Genomic DNA, 13,258 nt, shown 5'->3' with positions numbered 1-13,258 from the left:
CATTGGATGAGGAACACCCTCTCAAACTAATCCACCTCTCTGGCATTATACATCTCTTTCATTTCATGTCTATATTTCTCTTCTCACGCATGAAAGGAGTATTCAGAGCTGAAGAAAGTTATAAATTAATTAAATTGCTAAAACAAGACATTAAACTTCAAGAAGAACCCCCTCAGAAGTAGTGTTTGTACTGTAAACAGGGCATGGCATCACACGCAATACTACTGGAAATACAAGCTTTCACTGTTGGCGAATTGTTGTTTGGGTGAATACAGGGTTGCGTGACTCATGAAGGAAGCAGCTGAAGAATGTATGTGGCAAAATGAGTCGAAGCTGCTGTAGGCATTTTTACACTGGTTTGGTTTTTGAGATGTACAGTCTCTGAAATGATTTGAGATCATTTTCCTAATGTTTTTATGTGATTTTGATGCTAAAGAATGTTTGTTTGGTGGGTTTGTTACTCATCAAAATGAGTGATATTGGCCACGTGTGCCAGAAGTCAGATTTTTGTTCTCCAAGGTAGCTACTTGATATAAATGCTACATGTCCCGAAACTGTCCTAAAACTCCAGTCCATCAATTAACGTACTGTGAAGTGATAAGCTGCATGTATTTATGAAACAAATCCATCATTAAAGCATTTTAAATTTAAACCATCGCTTCTGGACAAAAGTCCTCTATCCATGCCTCCAGTTTAAAAAAAAAAATCCAACCCGTTGCCTTTTAACTGTTTTTTTTTGCTTATAAACGGTGCTTGATCTTTGCATATTTCTCTCTTGATTTTGATTTCTCTCTGAAGAAAGCAGTATTATGGATAGAGGGATCTCTATTTTAGTCAGAAGTTAAAAAGATAGTTCACCCAAAATGATAGAAGAATAACACGGAAGAGAAGAATTATTAAATAAAAAAGTCTTTATTATTGTTTTCTTTGTGCACAAAAAGTATTCTTGTAGCTGTACAGTTGTACCACTTTTGATGTCACATGGACTATTTTAACAATGTCCTTACTACCTTTCTGTGCCTTGAACGTGTCAGTTGTGTTGCTGTCTATGCAGGTTTATTTTTTTATAAAAAAGATCTTAATTTGTGTTCCAAAGATGAATGAAGGTCTTACAGGTTTGGGACGACATGAAGGTAATTACTGACAGAATTTTCATTTTTTGGTGAACTATCCCTTTAATGGTGTTAACAATGGATTTATTTTTATTTTTTTTTCCAAACACACAATGTTTTGCTTAACAAGATGTTAACTGATGGGCTGGAGTCATGGGTTACTTGTGGATTATTGTGATGTTTTTATCAGCTGTTTGGATACTCGTTCTGACGGCACCCATTCACTGTAGTACACCATTCACATTGGTGAGCAAGTGATGTAATGCTAAATTTCTCCAAATCTGCTCTGATGAAGAAAAAACTCATCTACATCTTGGATGGCCTGAGGGTGAGTACATTTTCAACAAATCTTTGGGTGAACTATTCCTTTAATCAACATTTGGTCAAAAGACGTAACCAAGCATGTGTGAGCATACCTGCTGCTCGTGTCATTTTATTTATTTATTTATTCTTGTTCCAATGAGTAATGGTCTCCAGAGTAATGGTAACCAGACTCAGGAATTTTCTCTGTGTACTGGGTGTGTGCTGATGGATCCCTAGAGGGTAACGTGCTTAAGGAGTGGTGGATAATTACAGTGGCCTGTGTGAATGTGTTTTGGCTTGATGTTTGTTTGTTGAGCACTGCAGATCTTGATCCTGTAGTGCTAGATTATAAAAACATACTTTGCAATTCATTACCCTTCATGTCTAAAGTTTATTGGCATCATAAAGGAAGCTTGTTTGGACATTTACAAACTAGGAGTAAATAAATAAAACGCCATTTTAGCCCCCAAAATAAAGGCTGGCTCTATTACGTCAATAATATATAGCTGTAAATTACTGCCCCCTATAGATAGTTCCAGATACTACAGGCTATTTGTGCTCCATAATACAACTATTTTGTTTTTTTAATAAAACAGATTTTTGGAGTACATTTTACTGGTAAATACTATTTCAATATCTACTTTGAAACTTCATGTTTAATTTAATGTGTTACTTTCTTGTTTCTTCATAATTGTGAAATTTAGCTTAGTGAAATTTCTGAGTGAAAACAGTGCATTTTGTGGTGTGTACAAAATGCTGCTTGCAAAATCAAACTTGACACAGCAGTATAGATTTCAACAAAACTTTATTTCACTTATACAGTTTATAAAACCAAACTTGCCTGCTTTGATGCCAACATAAAAGGTATGTGGGACATTTGTTTGTGTGTGTATATACTATGTATGTGTGTGTGTGTGAGAAAGGCTCAAAGAAAAAAGCTTGAGAAGAGTGTGTTTTTGTGTTTTGATCAGCTTTGTGTATGTGTGTGTCTATATGTGTGTGAGTGTGTGTAAGTGAATACAGGAGTGCTGATAAGGCAACATGCAGTCTTCAGTTTTTTGTGGCTTCAAAGAACAAACTGCAATGTTTGATAGCTTTGTCCTAGTTACCTACAGCAGACACAAGCCTGGGGTGGATCTGAACACACCATTGAGTGACCCGACAGGGATGGGGTTTGGGTGGCCATGATGGCAAGGCTAAATGAAGATGAAGACAGTCAGATCTACACTTCTTAGCATTCCCTTGGTAAAACACAGTGCCTAGAATCAGCATAGCACAGTGCTACAGAACAGACCAATGACAAACTTTGCAATGGTGCTGTAGTATTGCTTTTACATTGCGGGCATGACAAATTCATGATCGCGCACCGACTTCACATGCATCGCAACAAAATCAGGACAAAACAGGATGTGTTTGAAGATTTGATCTCTTCCTATAACATTGAAAGACTCCTTGTCCTAGCTGGAACCAAATCTCATGTGTATAAGCTAATGAAAAAATGCAAGTCTAGCACAGCTACAACAATACGGATAATCGTTTTTTGTTTTACAGTATCTATGTATACACATTTTGTGAATAAACATATTTGTTCTTACTCTAACAAATCACACGATAAGTCTATTGATCAAGCACACAGTAACTCTATTCTGCACACATACTGAACTAAAGGAATGTAATGTATCTCTTAATGTACATACAACTTGTCATTGCGTACATTGCAGCATTTTCAAGACTAAATAAATTGAAACATGGCTACGATCTCACAAAGATCCAGACGCACTTTGCTACATGCCCTGATGAAATGAGATGTATTGCTTTTCTTACATTACTGGTCATGCGGGTTTCTTTTTTCCCCCAGCCATGCTCCTAAAAGACCACCTCAACCTCTGATATCAGCCTCTGGGCTTCATTTTGTGTGTATGTATGAGTGTGTGTGTGTGTTTTAGATGAGGTGTGGATGGGAAGAGGAATGACAGTAACACTAGAGAACAGCATGACGACACCACAGATGGAGAGGAGGGGAAGCGTCACACATCTAACGGCTACAGGGCTCAGGGAAAGTCTTTTTCAACTCTGGTTTTCCATACAGTCACAAAAAAATATCAGCAACATCTGGAGTCTGGAAGGGGTGAGGCTTTGGAGCAGAAACTCAGGGGGAAGAGAGGGGACCGGTTCAGCTTCAGGCCTCTGGACTAATAACCCTGATGAACAGAAAGAACACAGATTAAGTCATTTCATATATGGTTTAATCCTGGGATTCTTATCTACACAGATGCAGATGCCTTGGACACTTTCCATGAAGAGAGTTCACAATAAAGTCAATCTTTTCTCAGGAAATAGTCAGTGTGTTTAAGTAGGATTTTATTATTATTATTTAAATTAATACTTTTATTCAGTATTAATACATTAAATTTAAAAAAAGTGACAGTAAAGACATTTGTAATGTTACAAAAGATTCCTCTTTTAAATATGAACAAATTTTAAATAACATTTTTACAGTATTTTTGATCAAATAAATGCAGCCTTCGTGAGCATAAAATACCTCAAACTTTTGAACGCTGTATATGCATGGGTAGAACCTTTTATGGTATGCTACACAGTATGCTACATAGATTTTTTTTTCTTTTTTGTTAAAAATAAGTTTAGCAACATATCAAGGTTTTTTTTAAAATTACAGAATCATGAAATTTGTCTCCCTAATTGGAGCTAAACTCTGCAGGACACCGGCCCTCCAGGACCGAGTTTGGGCACCCCTGCCCTAATGCTTCAAAAACCAAATCAAATTAAAAAATAATGGGAGACCAAAGTGCACTGTTTTCATGGAAAGTCCTTTTTCCTCACCTCTCCACCGTCTCCTCCTTCCATGCCCCCATGAGAGAAGTCACCCTGTGAAATACAGACACTGTTAACATCCAAGAGACAGCTGCTTTCTGCTTTAGATCCATCTGGCATTCAGCAGTGAATCTTCATATGGAGCGCAATAACAGCTTTAGTCATGTTAAACAGCCATACTAAATAATATCCATTCAGACATGCAGGGATGCAGCACAGCCACGGGCCTCGCAGACACTGTCTGTTCACTGCAGTGTGTTATGACTGCTGTCTCTGCAGAGATGCAGGGAGCGAGGGAGAGATGTACACGGTGGTCATGGTGAATGCAGCTGGCAGGCACATCTTCTTCTGTCTCTGTCTTTGTTTGTTCTGTCTCTGCGGTACAGCTGTGCTGAACTCTGCTGCTGAGTCACTGTCAGGACCAGACACGTTGTCCTCCTCAAAGGACTTTCTGCCTCACAACAGTCTTAAACTAATCTCTTTCTTCTTTACATCCCCAACCAAATAAAAACCTAGTTTACTTTCATAATCTAACATATTTCAAAATGAAACTGGCATTTCAACAAGATGTTGTGATCTAACATTTGCCAAAAAGGAAAGTTGTTTCAAGTAATAAGTGCTGTGTTACATTTTCATGAGCGATTCTGAAGACAGCGTGCACCCATGAATCATACACAAAAAGACTAGGAACTTTTACATAAATAGTAAAAGTTTTTTATATTTATATTGATTTTAAAGCATAGCCTAATTGCTTTCTGAATATCTGTATTCACTGTTAAAATGAGTTACCATTAGCCATTTAACTATGAAAACTGATCTGTGATTTCCAGAAAGGGGAACAACGTCTCATATACAGCAGTTTAGGGACCTATGCATTTGAATACATAGATATTAATACATGCTTTGGATGACGTTCTGAAGGCCAAACTTTGGTCCTAGATAAACCATTATTCCTTCATGCACAATGTCAAATCATGCAGAAAGATTAGTATTATTGAATTGTTTTTTGTTTGTTTGTTTTGCAACAGCAAGTAACAAGAATTTTGTGCAGGGAAAACATGCATCCATGAGCAGTTAAAAATGCAGAATGCAGTAGCACTCTGATAGTAGCCATTGATAAGCTTTCTGATTATGTGAAAATGTAACTGTTTAGTGTCATTTACTTGATGAATCACATAATTTTATTGTATCTGTCCTGTCCTGCCAGAATGTATGCTCTGGTAGAAGATGAGTTATTATCACGATAAAGATCCCAGGTTGTTAGTTGATGCAATGGGAATGAGAGACAGGTAAATATGAGGACAGATCGATCATTTGCTTGTCATTCATGTCACCCACATGTTAATAGAAAAGATTGACTTCTCTTGATGATAACATAATCGTGCTGTCAAGTGACTAAAGATCACTGCATTTCATTTAGTGCATCTGCTCCAGTGTTGTTATTATTACTTAAATAGTTAATTAAACTTAAGCTGAAATAAAGTAAAATATAAATGATAAATGAAAATCTTAAACTTAAAAAAGAAAAGAAAATTAGAAGTATTGCCTTGGCTACTAAATGAAATGAAATAAGTTTCGGTTCAAGTACTAAAATTACTAAAACTAAAATGAAAATTAAATTAAATCTGAACAGAAATATTTTTTTAAATACTAAAATATAAACTAAAACAAAATATAAAAATGAAAGTTAATTAAAATATTCATTAATATTAACACTAAAATATCACTGATCTGCTGCCTTCCCAATTCTGTGGGAAAGCAGAGTTTTTATCCCAGCAAATTACTAAACACTAACAATATTAGCTCATTAACTTGATGGGAACTGATGGAAATTCGGGTAATCAATGAGGTAATCAATGCAGCCATTCTTTCTCATTATGCACAATGAAGAGAATGACTCCAGAGGGGATTGAACTGAACTCTGCTGTTATATAGATGGTTGTGCACATTCTCCCCATCTGTGTGGTGTGATACAGCAGTCAGTTAAAGTTAAAGCTCAGTCTCATATGCAGCATGGAGTATACAGTATATGTATATGTGTATATGTATGGAGTACATAGCCAGGGCGGAGCCGAAGATCACTATATACTAGCATTTCTCTTTACAAACCAAATCAACCATTCCCAACCCCATTTAACAAGCACCTCATATAAAGCCTCATCCTGTTAACAGCACAATTGTAAACAGGGAAAAACAAACAGAATATGTTAGACACAAAATACCAGTATTTCAACCGTAAATACACAGCTCTTCTGCTGTGTATAATCAAATAAATGTCGAGCTTGTGGTTATCTCAGATTAGACACAGATCCCTTAGGCTAGTCTTAAGTCATTTAAAGGTGTTTTAAAATGCAACACACAAGAAAGATTAAATATGGTATTTAAGTGATGTGAATTGAATTTGATTTTGGAGAAAGGGCGACATCTAGTGCTAGTGGAGATCTCACCGGGTTGACCAGGCCGGTTGATGCAGCCACATTCTCCAGCCCCTCTACTGTCTTCTGTCCAACTTCATTAGTGCTGCCTACCGCTGTTTCACCGACAATATTCGCCTGGTCTGTGGTCCTCTGGGCAACTGTGAGTGTCAAAATGATAAAGAGTGAATGTAAATGACTTCTTAATTCTCAGTTTCACTTCTCTAAAGATGCACGCATATGTATTTCTCACCTGTGTTTACGCCTGACACCACTCCCTCTTTTGTCTTGTTACCTGAAATATGAGAAATAAACATGAAATATTCTTCAGAAATTGCGGATTGGTAGAAAAACACCGAATGAAGTTCCATATAAATAGAGGCAAAGGCATATGGCTATTCAAGGGTCAATGTGAAATAGGCTATGTAAATTTTACATTGATATGATCATAACAATAGACAGAACAGCATTTTTTAAGAACGCTGGATAGTTTATTGTTGATAGTCTATAGTTTATAGAGTAGATAAGTGTCACTCTGAACATATTTTTAATGATAAGCGAGTACAGAATACAAAATATGTGAAACAGAAAAAATATTAACAATATGCACACAACGGATTTTCAACATTGAGACAGTTATATTATAATATTACAATATTATTACAATTTAAAATGTATTCCTGTTACGGCAAAGCTAAATTCAGTAGCCATTACTCCAGTGTCTCACAATCCTTCAGAAATCATTCTATATGCTGTTTTTGTGCTCAAGAAACATTTTGTATTATTATAAATGTTAGATTTTTTTTTTTTTAACTATTTATAAAGTGCCTTTACTGTCAGTTTTTTAAACAATTTAAAAGTATTGTTTGAATAACAATAAAAAAAAAAAAAATAAAAAAAAATGCTGACCCCAAACGGTAGTGTATACAAAATTCTAATTACTGAATAAACAGCAATTATCACATTTAGCCTGTTTTTCTGTGTCTCAGTGACTAAAATGTCAGGAGTTAGCAGTCTAATCTCATCATCTAAACCTGCTTACTTCTCTATTCACAGATGATAGAGGACTATACAGATCTATGCAAATAAAAAGAAATTCAGCACCACTTCAAAGCAGATAAGATAGGCAATGACACTATGCTTCAAAGAGTTTGTCTATCAGTCTTAGCTACATCAATATCATTCTATCACACACACACGAGCCTCGCTGTCATCAAGCATTTAAAAATTCATCACATAGATCGTGTAATATTTAGATGCAAACTGCTTCCGTATTACTCTACGTCTTTCATTTATGCGTATACATTAGTCTTTCCATTTCTATTCTTAGACTTCTCTTCTTTCTCACTCTCTTTCTCCATGTTTTTTATATGCGAAAGCTCAGTTTTTGAGTAGTTTCTGCATGGCTGAGCACATCTGCTCTCCTGCGTTCTGTCTGTATGTGCCTTAAAGGAGATCTCTTTATATTTCTTTACCAGTTTGCTGGATGAATCTGAGCGGCTTGTTAGATAAAGCGTTTGCACCATCACTTTCAGTTGAGGAGATCTCCACTGCGTCATACGGCGATGATGACGACAATGCATTTTCAGAACACACAGTTCTGGATAAAAGGCCATTCACAGTATCAAATGCAGTAGCTTTGACACTCTCAAACGGGGAATAAGTAACCTGCCTTCGTAACAATCAACCTGAGTAACGACTTCACGCTCTAGTTCACATAATGCCATATAAGCACTCTGAAGCACCCTGACAATACATGCACTAGATTTGCAGGCCTGTGACCTCAGCACAGGTGACCTTGGTGGAAAAGTGCTTATAAAGATTACATTACACCCAAATGCATGCTGGGTTGAATGTTGATCTGATTGGATTAGGTGAGATTACCACTGTCAGGTTATAGGTGATGAAAACGACATCAAGGAGAGAAAGTTTCAAGTGTTTTCTGGAACACACTATGGTGTGTCTATCCAGGTGGGAATGCACTGAATGAATACTACATAGTCATGGTATCGTGTTGAATTGTTTGTAGTTTGTATTTTCAGTCATGATTCGCTACGCCATCTGTTCATTTCTGTGCTGATGAGCATAAGCAGACGCTATGGGGCTGCAAGCCTATGACATAACACTTGAGCACTGCACATCATTTCCCATCTCTCTCTCTTTCTATGGTGGCGTAGGGGGATGGTGAGGGTTAGTCATCACAGTCCACTCACAACCAGGCAAATCCTGCTGCATCGGCACACACGCATGGAAGATGGGGAGCGCAGAGAGGGAGGGAGTAAATGCTGCAGTGCTCAGCTGATCCGCTCTATATGCCCCGCTTACTTTCTCTCTCGTTCACATGCACATAAACAACACTTTATAGTGCGTACAGGACGGAATAGTGTGCAGACTGTTAGTTGATGAAGTTGGAATTATTATATTGTACTGGACAGGTACATAACAGGTAAATAACTTATTCACATGCACATAAATGCATGCAGGAAATAAATGTCAAAAAGAGTAAAAAAGCACATCTTTGCCTAAAAGTAGTGCACAATAAATTTTTATGCATTAATAATTAATTATTAACTGCACAAATTTTTGTTACAAATTGCCAGTTGTTACATTGTTAATAGTGTGAGCATGTTGGACTTTATTGAATTAAATTGTGCAATATTGCATAAGACAGTGCATCATAGTGTATTGTGTGAATTTTTTTTTAAAATTTATTTAATTATGAAATTCATCTGAAATATTAGTGCACACTCATCTTATTGTTTTATATGAGCTTTTACTATTTCCTGTTCAGGTCTGCAGTCCCATAACTCTCTCTTTCACCACACCCCAGGTTTCATTCCCTGCACCATTTTTGCAGCATTTTTTTTTTTTATCAGTCGTGTATCTCACATTCACAGCTGCTTCCATCTACACTCTCACAACTCCTCAGCAGACTAGAGCACAACCTCACTGAGACCCTCCTCTCCTCCACACACACACACGCTAATGGAATGCAGACACATCCATCACATCTGCATTAGATCTATTGGGAATAATTGCAGAGACCTTTATAGAACACAGCTATTATTACCACTGTCAATGCTGCATTATTTTACCCTGTGTGCACACACACACAGCAGACACGCATTGCCTCTCACAGCAATGTCGAACAGACTGATTACATATTTATTACGCTCTAGCCAGCAGTGCATTAAAACCAGATGCTTCTTACAATTATTGCCATCCTCTTGCACCTTGGGGACATGCGTCCTCCCTCAAAGCCTGGTTGTTTATTCCTTTATTTTTGGGAATTCATTTGAATAATTTATTTGTACAAACATTCTTATCAGTCCCATGAAAATATACACTTTACTATTACCACAGTAAACGAAGGAAATTACCATAACAACAGTAAAAATATATTTGTGTAATATGTATATAATATTATATGTGTAATGTATATAATTGTAATATATATATATATATATATATATATATATATATGCAATATATCTGTATTTAATTTGTATCTAATGAAATATATTTGTATTTGTATTAATTTTATACACACACTATTAAATATATTATGTACATTAAATGTATAGCATGTTAATACAATATAGCATACATTTACCTTTATTACGAGGCCATAATATTAATATAATGTAAATAGTAAATTAATTATATAAATTAGTATTTTACCATTTTTATTACATAAATTCATATAATGTATTACACACACACACACACACACACGTAATAGTAAAATATTGAAATAATATGCATTTTAATATAAAGTATACTGTATGTTAATACAATGTGTTATACATTTGTATTTTAATATTTTATTATACATACATAAATATATGTGTTCATACATTTATTTTTTATGAAAACATTTTTATTTAAACATAATATTTTAATATAAATGGTAATACAATGTGATATACATTTGTATTTTAATATTTTATTATACAAACAAACACACTCACACACACACACATTCACACACACGTTTAATTTTTTTTTAATTAAGAGGATATATTAAATTATATAGATATATAGCATGTTAATTGAATATAATGGACCTAATATTTAGCTTTATTATGAGGATAGAATGTTGTTGTTGACATATATAGAGTTAATATCAAAGTTTTGGGGGTGTATTATATTTGCTGCAGACCTGCAAATCGGAATGTAAAAAAAAAAAAAAAAAAATCTAACAAAAACAGCTGAATCATTCCTTACTTTCCATGCTAAAAATATTTTGAATTGTCAGCTGAAAATCACAACTCAGCAAGAATTCTGTGGTGTGATGCAATCTGATTGGGTGAGGATAACAAATACCAACCCACCTGGTGGCTGTGGATTGGTTAAGGATCACAGGATGATGGCTGACACAGGAAATAGAAGCTGTGAAGGAGCGCTGAGGCCTGAGAGCAGTAATCTCTGATGGGATCAGACAGGGCCGCTCTCCCACTCCACTGTACGTCACATGGTCAGCTGTTTCCATGCGGGATTAAAGAGTTTACAGGCTATGAATGAATGACATACTCTGGCCCAAGCATGACATTCTACAGCAGTTACCAGTCTGATGTGGAATGACATGCAACACATATATGAATTCATGACTATGAATATCATCATTAATAAAGTATTAATTCACTCTTTGAGTGCAAAAATGACAAAAACAAGACTATAACTGATCGGAAAAGCACATAGTAAAGAAGGAGGTAAGCAAGGATTCAGATTGAAAGTGGTGTTGCTATCTCACCAGCTGGGAAATGATCGTCAGTATTTAACATAACAAACATGCAGAGAACAGAAGCATTTATCAGGCCGTAGACTGCTGTGTAGTCTATATGTAAACAGTTCTTCTGCCAGCATGACATAACAGAGAGCTGAGAATAAGCTGATATCGTGCTGTCAGAAGAGCTCAAAGGATCAGATTCAACAGAGTAACACGGTGCAAAAATATCACACAGAAATACATCCGAATGCATCTCACCTTCCTGCCAGTGCTTTGCAGGTGAATACACCAGATGTTCTCTGTTCCTCTACTGCAAGCAAACACATGCCAGTCAGAACATGTTTTTATGGTAAACATACACTGGTTTTCTTCATGCTGGGATTTCCCATTGGGATTAATTTGACATCAGGCACTGATCACACTTACAACTAAAGCAAATGAAAGGACAGAGTCTGAAAAAATTTAGGTTGATATTGTGCTTAATTTGTAGCAAGGACATTGTTAAAGTAGTCCATGTGACATCTGTGGTTCAACCGTAATTTTATGAAGCTATGAGAATACTTTTTGTCCACGAAGAAAACAAAAATAAGGTGCATAATGCATTGAGGTACTGTCGTAAACGTGCATCAAAGACTGACACGGAAGAGAAGAAATGGTTGAATAAAGTTATTTTTGTTTTCTTTGCGCACAAAAAGTATTCTCGTAGGTTCATAACATAACGGTTGAACCACTGATGTCGCATGGACTATTTTAACAATGTCTTTATTACATTTAATATCTTAATTTGTGTTCCAAAGATGCACAAAGGTCTAATGGGTTTGGAACAGCATGAGGGTGAGTAATTAATGACAACATTTTCATTTTTGGGCGAACTAACCCTTTAATTCTGTAAATCTCTGCCTGTGTAGATTCCATGTGAATCTACTCTTTAGTAAAAGTAAGTACAAAAAAAAACAAAAAAACAAAAACAAACATCAATACCAAGCTACTGTTGCTCAGCCATTTGACACTTATTTGTTAAAGACAAGTAGTTTTCAGCTAAATGTTTCCTCGCATATGTGACCCTGGACCACAAAACCAGTCATAAGGGTACATTTTTTTATATGTATGCATCTCAAAGCTAAAAGCGAATAAATAAGCTTTCCATTGATGTATGGTTTGTTAGGATAGGACAATTTTTGGCTGAGATACAACTATTTGAATATCTGGAATCTAAGGGTGCAAAAAAACCAAATCAAAATACTGAGAAAATCACATTTAAAGCTGAAGTTCTAGCAATGCATATTACTAATCAAAAATTAAGTTTTGATATATTTACGGTAGAAAATTTACAACATATCTTCAGGGAACATGATCTTTACTTAATATCCTAATGATTTTTGACATAAAAGAAAAATGGATAATTTTGACCCATACAATGTATTGTTGGCTATTGCTACAAATATACCCCAGCGACTTAAGACTGCTTTTGTGCTCCAGGGTCACATATGTCAAAGCTTTTGAAGGTTAGTTTTACACTACTTATTTTCGAAATTTAAATGTCCTACACTAAAAGCCCCTCTTATCTCGACATCCCAAAAAATTATTAGATAATAAGAGTAGATAATATCATCCCCCTACTCTTAAGTAAGCAAACAGCCTCTTTTCTGGTCAAGGTTGAGTCAGCCTAACAGATTTGAACAGACAGGAAGTCTGTGGTCAGAGTGCAGGAAGCCACGTTGTGAAGCACAGGCCGAGCGCTGGTTGCTGGGCTTGGAGTGACCGGCCCAGGAGACCCCATGTTTGTTGTCACAGCTGAGCTGCGCACTGTTGAGGCAGTCAAGCGCAGACATGAAGCCAGAGAGGACCACCACACCACAGAGAAAATG

General features: G+C 36.0%; 1 protein-coding gene across 1 annotated transcript; it reads right to left on the bottom strand.

Annotated features, from left to right (window-relative positions):
• Nucleotides 1-3,260: 3,260 nt before the first annotated feature.
• On the bottom strand, nt 3,261-7,032 carry LOC107749377 (synuclein-like). The gene is made up of 4 exons (XM_016564520.1): nt 6,915-7,032; nt 6,695-6,822; nt 4,257-4,301; nt 3,261-3,616 (listed from the first exon to the last, which is right to left on the bottom strand). The coding sequence occupies exons 1-4, from the start codon at nt 7,030-7,032 to the stop codon at nt 3,608-3,610; spliced, it is 300 nt and encodes a 99-aa protein (XP_016420006.1). The 3' UTR covers nt 3,261-3,607.
• Between the last annotated feature and the right edge of the window lie 6,226 nt (nt 7,033-13,258).

Source organism: Sinocyclocheilus rhinocerous, unplaced genomic scaffold, assembly GCF_001515625.1.
Source record: "Sinocyclocheilus rhinocerous isolate Xijiao unplaced genomic scaffold, SAMN03320098_v1.1 scaffold650, whole genome shotgun sequence".
Classification (NCBI taxonomy): domain Eukaryota; kingdom Metazoa; phylum Chordata; class Actinopteri; order Cypriniformes; family Cyprinidae; genus Sinocyclocheilus; species Sinocyclocheilus rhinocerous.
Note: the sequence above shows the minus strand (reverse complement) of the source record. Positions and strands in the feature narration are given on the sequence as shown.

What these genes read in the sequence shown, in the direction of transcription:
- LOC107749377 (XM_016564520.1), bottom strand. Translation starts at nt 7,032, where the DNA reads ATGGAACTTCATTCGGTGTTTTTCTACCAATCCGCAATTTCTGAAGAA. An exon ending in GGTGTCAGGCGTAAACACAG is followed by an intron (nt 6,823 to 6,914) that starts GTGAGAAATACA and finishes TGACACTCACAG; the next exon opens with TTGCCCAGAGGACCACAGAC. An exon ending in CAACCGGCCTGGTCAACCCG is followed by an intron (nt 4,302 to 6,694) that starts GTGAGATCTCCA and finishes TGTATTTCACAG; the next exon opens with GGTGACTTCTCTCATGGGGG.